The 7,220-nt window shown below is 36.9% G+C and overlaps 1 protein-coding gene across 6 annotated transcripts in view; it reads right to left on the bottom strand.

Annotated features, from left to right (window-relative positions):
• Positions 1-207: 207 nt before the first annotated feature.
• Positions 208-7,220, bottom strand: part of LOC109377605 (zinc finger protein 658-like) — a 20,514-nt gene continuing 13,501 nt past the window's right edge. For all 6 annotated transcript variants that reach the window (XM_019634008.1, XM_019634009.1, XM_019634007.1 and 3 more), the window contains one exon: positions 208-3,508. In XM_019634008.1, coding sequence (XP_019489553.1) covers positions 1,572-3,508 — 1,937 coding nt within the window. In that variant the 3' untranslated portion in view covers positions 208-1,571. The remainder of the gene's footprint in view (positions 3,509-7,220) is intronic.

Here is a 7,220-nt window from a genome sequence, read left to right on the forward strand (position 1 = left end):
CAGTGGTCTAGGTTTTAAAAATGAGAATTTCAGTTATTTCTTTCTCTGCTGACCAAACCATGTAGCCTGAAATGATGACAGATTGACCAAATATTTCCTTGGTTAAGACTATACTACATTGTTTCCCCAAAATGTGGGTGTTTTTCAATACCAATGTGGTGCTGTGACGTGAAAGTAGCCCTCAGGCTACATGCATACAAGAGGGCTAAGAAGACTTTATTTACTTATTTTATTAGTTTCAGGTATACAAAACAATGTAACAGTTGGACATTTACACCCCTCACAAAGTGATAACCCCCCACCCCAAAGACTTGCTTTTTAATTACTCATCACAAAATGAACCATAAATGCATAAAACGAAGGCCAAAGAGCATGTAAGAATCACCATCCACTACACACACGCAAACACGCACGCACAGGTACACGCACAAGAATCCTTGAGAAATCTCATGAATTGACAAGGTCCTAGAAAAACGGGGCCAGACCAATATTCAGACATAGCAGGAAGACCAAAGTCTAACATCAAGTTGAGGGAAGCCAACAGAAGAGCACATGGACTGTCACTCAGAAAAGGAAAGTAAACAGGTCCAGAGCAGGTTTGGCTACTGCCTTCTACTAGAAGCAGTAATGAAATCTGTTACATACTCATACCGATGTATCACATAGCTCAGAGACTAGTCACAAACATTTATTGGTGTTCTCCACCGAGTTCATGTTATTCTTCCATCTTTAAAACTTCACATTCCGCAGTGTTTGTGCATAAAAATTTTCCTCTGTATTTGCTATAGAACTTAATATTACATATAAATCACAAGTTTTGGTACATCAGTTATAGGTGAGGAATTTATCTTCAATTTTGAAACTGATACATTTCCTCAGAAAGTTATCTGATGCAACCTCAGTAAATGTTCAAAAATTACAATTATCAAAATACATGATTTTAGTTTAATCTATTTCATGTTTAATGAAGTTCACCTGGCAGTAATGTCTTTTGTGTTTTTCCCTGAGATGTCTCTTTTTAATGAAGTCTTCTGATTATTCAGGACATTGACAGAAGTTTTCTTCCTCATATGAAGTCTCTGATGTACAATGATAGGCTGAATTCTGAAAGGCCTTCTGACATTCATTATATTTATAACATTTCATACCACTCTAACAGGGAGTTGCCTAAACTGCATGCATTTAACCAAAAGACCCAAATCTGTAAGAGCTCAACAGAGTAAAATCTTAATTGTTGCTTAAAACAACAACAAAACGGTGAAGATCTGTTAGTGCAGAATTCTGTTGCACCCAATTATTCAGACTCTAGCTTCTTTAACCTTCTATGTTCAATACACAGCACCCAAGTCTGCCATGGAAATTTCCCCATTCCAGTATAACACAGACAGGAACAATATAAGGTGACTTTTTAAGGCCAGACTTAGCTTAAAGTAATAGCACCATATTCCATGACCAGACCCACGTAGACTGGGAAATTTAGACAAGTTATGTACCTAGCACAAAGTAAAATAGTTGAAACAATTTGCCAGTCTATATGCAATAAACTACTCCACTGTGTTGTATGAATTCCTTTAGGACATCCCAGATTCATTACATAAAAGCATTTTCTCTCTGCGGTGCCTTCTGTTGTGATGTACTCTAAGGGCTGCCTTACGGACATAAGTTTTCCCACATTCATGACATCCATAAGGTTTCTCCCCTGTGTGAATTCTCTGATGTGCACATAGGTGTGTCCTTTGGGAGAAAGTTTTCCCACATTCATTACATTCATAACGTTTCTCCCCTGTGTGAATTCTCTGATGTGCTCTGAGGTTTGAATTACGAGCAAAAGGTTTCCCACATATACTACATTCATAGGGTTTCTCCCCTGTGTGAATTCTCTGGTGTACTCTTAGAGTTGAATTTTGGGAAAAAGCTTTCCCACATTCATTACACGCATAAGGTTTCTGCCCTGTGTGAATTCTCTGGTGTGCAGTAAGATGTGACTTTTGGGAGAAAGTTTTCCCACATTCATTACATTCATAGGATTTTACACCTGTGTGAATTCTCTGGTGTACTCTGAGAGTTGAATTGTGGGCAAATGGTTTCCCACATTGTGTACATTCATAGGGTTTTTCTCCTGTGTGAATTCTCTGATGTTCTTTGAGCTGTGCCGTCTTGGAGAATGATTTCACATATTTATTACTTTCATAGGGTTTCATCTCTGTGTGTGTTCTATGCTGTACTAAGAGGGTGGGTTTCTTGTAAGATTTCCCATATTCACTGTTATCATAAGGTTTCTTCTTTGTGTGAACTGTCAGATGTTCAGTGAGGTTTGACATCTGACAGAAAGTTTTCCTACATTCATTACATTCACAGAGACTGACCCCCAAATGAGTAGCAGGATAATGAATAGTGTGTGAATTGGAACAAAAGGATTTCCTGCTTTCCTCACATTCATACGTTTTCTCCCCTGAGCGGGTCCTCTCATGTTGAATGAAGTGTGCTTTCTTGTAAAAAGATTTCCTGCATTCATTACTTTCAAATGACTTTTCTCCTGTGTCACTTTCCTGATGTACACTGAGAAGTGAGTTTTGATACAAGCATTCCCCATATTTACCACTCTCGTGGAATTTCTCTTCTGTCTGAGTTCTCTGGTGTATTGTAAGGTCTAATTCCTGGCAATAGGTATTTGTATATCCATTAAAAACACAGAACTTATCTCCAGTTAGTGTCTTCTGATGTACTAGATGCGCTGAGCTCTTGCTCAAGTTTTCTTCACATTTACTGCTTTCAAAAGCGCCCTGTCTTGTGACAGTTCGCTGAAGTTGAGTGCGGGGTGAATTTCTGTTGAAGTTATTTCCACTTTCATTACATTCATAGTTTGTCGTAGCCCTGTGAATTTTACTGTATCCCACAATGGTGGTTTTGTCACAGCATCTCCCACATTCATTAATATCAAAGCATTTCTCTCTTGTGCCAGTTATCATTTGGTTAAATACAGTTGCTTTCTCACAGTTTTTCCTAAACTCATCATCCTGACAGGATTCCTCTCCTATTAGACGACTCTGAGCTGTAACACAGACAATAGTCCCATCATGTGAAACTTTTCCAAGTTCATTACATTCAAAAGGCTGCTCGAGACTTTGAAATATCTGATGATCTTTCTTGTAAGTGACAGCTTTCACATTTTTAGTATATTTGTAGGACTGCTCTCCAGTATGAGCTTTCTCATGTCTAATATCAAGCTGCAACTTTTCACATACATTCATGTTATCAGCCTTCTTTCTTGAACAGTGTCTACCACTAACAATCAATTCAGAAACAAGTGGCAAATTCATTCTACATGAATCACATTTACAGGGCATTTTTCCTGAAAAAATTGGAGTTATACTCAGATTAATTGGTTTTCCTAAAACGTTCTGCCCTTTATTACTCAATGTTTTGCTGTCACTGAATATTACTTGCCACAGAGGTATCTCTTGTTTTTCCTGGTTCCCCTCAATGTGCACATCAACTTGGTAATATCCTAAAATGAAAAAAATTGACAATGTCATATTTGTCAATGTCATATGAATTTGACATTCATTATTGAGAGGAGCTCACAGCCATATATATTTGTCATGTATTGTATAGTTTGGGGTCATGTTTACAAAATTAATAATTTATGCATACCGACAGAAAGACAGACACAGTCTCTCTTTCTCTCGCTCATCCATGTTTGTTTGTTGTTTTTTAAAGAACAACAAATAGACCATAAATGTTATTTCCACTACTGGCCCAGACAGAGCAGCCCCATTCTTCCCAGGTCCTCCATCTTACAATTGGAAACCCCTGGAAAAATAATTAACAAAGAAATGAAGATGCTAGAAAATGGAAAGAAGGTGGACTCTTGGACTTAAGAAATGACATGGAAGAGAATCCCAAGATTTTCTTTCTGCTTCCCATATTATATCGGGTGCTCAAGTGCTGGAGAAGCCTGCAATCCAAAGCCAACAACAGGGAGAGGTAAAAGAGCCCAAAGACAATCCTGTTTCTTTTAGCCAAAAATCTGAGCAAAAGGTGCTCTAACAGAATAGAAAATCTTTTTGACAATATCCACCATATTCAAGTCTCCCAGTCCCCCAAAAAGGAAAGATTAAAAAAAAAAAAAAAGAAAAGAAACACTCTTCTTTGCGGTTCTACCATAGATATAAAGAGTTTGTATACACTTGCAAAATTTTCCTTAAGCCAAACCAAGAACTCATAGGAAAGATCATGAAGAATCCTGAGAAATTTCCATTCATAAGGTATTCTGGGAAATGGTCACAACCGCCACAGCCAAAATTCTACCTGGAAACTTATTCCTATCTACTCTATGAAATCTGCACGGGCAAAAGCAACAAATCTGTTTGTTTAGGGCACTCGTGGCCAACTCATAGCACATAGGTGAAAAAAAAGAAGGAAAACATAAAACCAGAGGAAAGAAAAAGAGGTAGGAAGATACGGTAGGCCAAATATTACAGCTAGGATGAAGAAGCACTTGTAAAAACCATACCATCAAAATAAAAACACACAATACATTAAATAGCAGCTGAAGTCACATTATCAAATGCACATGAAGTATTCATCAAGACACACCACATTCTGGGTTGTAACACAAATCTTTACAATTATGAAGAGACACCATATAAAGTGAGATCTGAACCCATAGAGAAATTATACTAGAAATCAGTAACACCAAGTTATCTGGAAAAACACAAAATAATTCTAAATTCATACAGTTCCAATTAAACCATGGGCGAAAGAGGACGTCTCACAGAACATTAAGATATTTTGAAGTAAATGAAAAAACTCCAAAACATATAAATTTGTGGCATGCAGCTAAAATAGTACTCAGAAATAAATTTATAGGGTAAATTATTCACACTAGAAAAAAAAAAAGGCCTCTACTAGTTTCTAACCTTCCACTTTAGGAAACTATACAAAGAGAAGGTAAATCTAAAGAAAGCAAAAGGAAGAAAAATAATAAGGATTAGAGAATACAATGAAATTGGAAACAGAGAAGAATCAATCAAGCCAAAGCTTACTTCTTTGAATAGATTTTTTTTTAAAGATATAAACCAACACAGAAAAAAATGAAAAGACACATTATCGATATCAGAAATAAAAGCAAGAGGGGATATAACTACTGACATAACAGACATTAAAGAGATAATAAAGACTATTACAGAAACTTTATGCCCATAAATTTAACAGTTTACATGTAATGGACACATTTTTTGAAAACAAAAAACTACCAAACTTACTCATGTAGAAAGAATAACCTAAATAGATATATTTAAAAAATTGAGTATGTGGTCAAAAATATGTAGTTCAAAAACCAGCTCCAGGAATAGGTGGTATTAACTAGTGACTTCTACCACACATTAAAAGAAGAAATAATACGAATTTTACATAATCTGTTCGAGAAAATACAAGACGAAGATGGAACAGTTCCTAAATCATTTTATAAGGACTGTATTATCCTCATAGCAAAACCAAAGAAACAATCAAGGAAAAAAAAAAAACACCCTACAGATCAATATCTTTCATGACATAAATGTAAAAACTGAAAAACAGTAGCTAAAAGAACACAGCAATATACAAAAAAATAATAATAAATCAGGGTCAAATGGGATTCATCCCAAGAATACAAACTGTTCCAATATTAAAAATAAAAAAATCTAATCCATCATATTCATCATCTAAAGAATTTTAAAACCACACAATCCAATAAATTAAGGTTAAAAAAAATGTTTCACTCAACTCAGAATCCACTCATTAACCTAATAAAAATAATCTACAAAAAGCCCATAGCTAACGTCATACTTAACAGTGAGAGACTGAATGCTTTAACCCTAAGATTGGGAAAAAATACAAGGATGTTTACTCTCAGAACTTCTGCTTAAGAGTGTAATGGAAGTTCCAGCCAATGCAATATGGCATGAACAAAAATGAAAGACATAGAGTAAGTCTACACAGGAAAATCACAAAAAGAATCTTTAAAAATGCTCGAGGGCCGGCCAAGTGGCTCTTTGTTTAAGAGTTGGCTTGATAACACGTGCTCTGAGCAGCAGGGCCACCGATTCAGATCCCACATGGGCCAATGACGCTGCACCCTCTACAGTTAAGATGGTGAACAACAGCTCCACCAGGAGCTGGGCTGCCGTGAGTCGCCAGTGACGGTGTAGGCAGCAGTGGGGCTGCAGTGGGCTGCCGTAAGCTACCATGAGTGGCTGGCAGCCGCCATGAGCAGCCGTCCAATGGCCAATGACTGATCTACCTCAGCCAGGAAGAGCGCAATGATCACAAAACCAACATGGGCCAGTGAAGCGACGTCCTCCACAACTAGACTGAAGAACAAAAGGACAAACAACTTGTCTGTTCCCCTTCCCCGATTTCCCAACGCTGTTCACTCCCCCAATTCCCCAATAAAATCTTTAAAAAAAAAAATGCTCCTTGAAGTAGTGTTTTCAGCAAAGCCAAATTACAAAGCCAATATTCAAAAGCCAGTAATATACAAATACGATCAATTGGAATTTGATACCAATTAAACAACTTATCCATACCATGCATGTGAGCATGCATGTACACACAAACACACGGCATCGCTAAACTGAAAACTGATGAAAGAAATCAAAGAAATCCTAAATTAAATGGAGAGGTATATGTCATCTTGGGATTGGAAGGCCATATATTATTAAGATGTCAATTCTCTTTCATTTCATCTATAGATTCAATGCAATCCAAGCTGAAAGACCAGCATGCTTTTTTGTAAGTATCAAGAAGCTCATTTTAAAATTAATACCGAAGAAAGTTGGTAGACTCACATTACCTGATTTCAAAAATTAATTAATAGAGCTAGTGTAATATAGTTAATGTGGTATTGGCATAAGAATACATAGATGAATAAAAAAGACCAGAGATGCCACAGATATACATTCTTAGACATACAGAATTATGTAAAAATATACATATGCAGGAATATGCAAATATACCCACCTGTTTTCTAAGATCTTATAAATGCTAATCAGTGGGAAAATGATAATCTTTTCAACATAAGATGCTAGAATAACTGGTCTCCCTCTTCAAAAATTTAAACTTGAGGGCGGGCCGAGGGGCGTGTTGGTTAAGAACAGGCTTGGGACGCCAGAGGGCCCCGGTTCGGATCCCACATATGAGGGCCAGTGACACTGCCCTCCACAGCTAAGATGCTGAAC

Source organism: Hipposideros armiger, unplaced genomic scaffold (assembly GCF_001890085.2).
Source record: "Hipposideros armiger isolate ML-2016 unplaced genomic scaffold, ASM189008v1 scaffold_1477, whole genome shotgun sequence".
In the NCBI taxonomy this organism is placed as follows: Eukaryota; Metazoa; Chordata; class Mammalia; order Chiroptera; family Hipposideridae; genus Hipposideros; species Hipposideros armiger.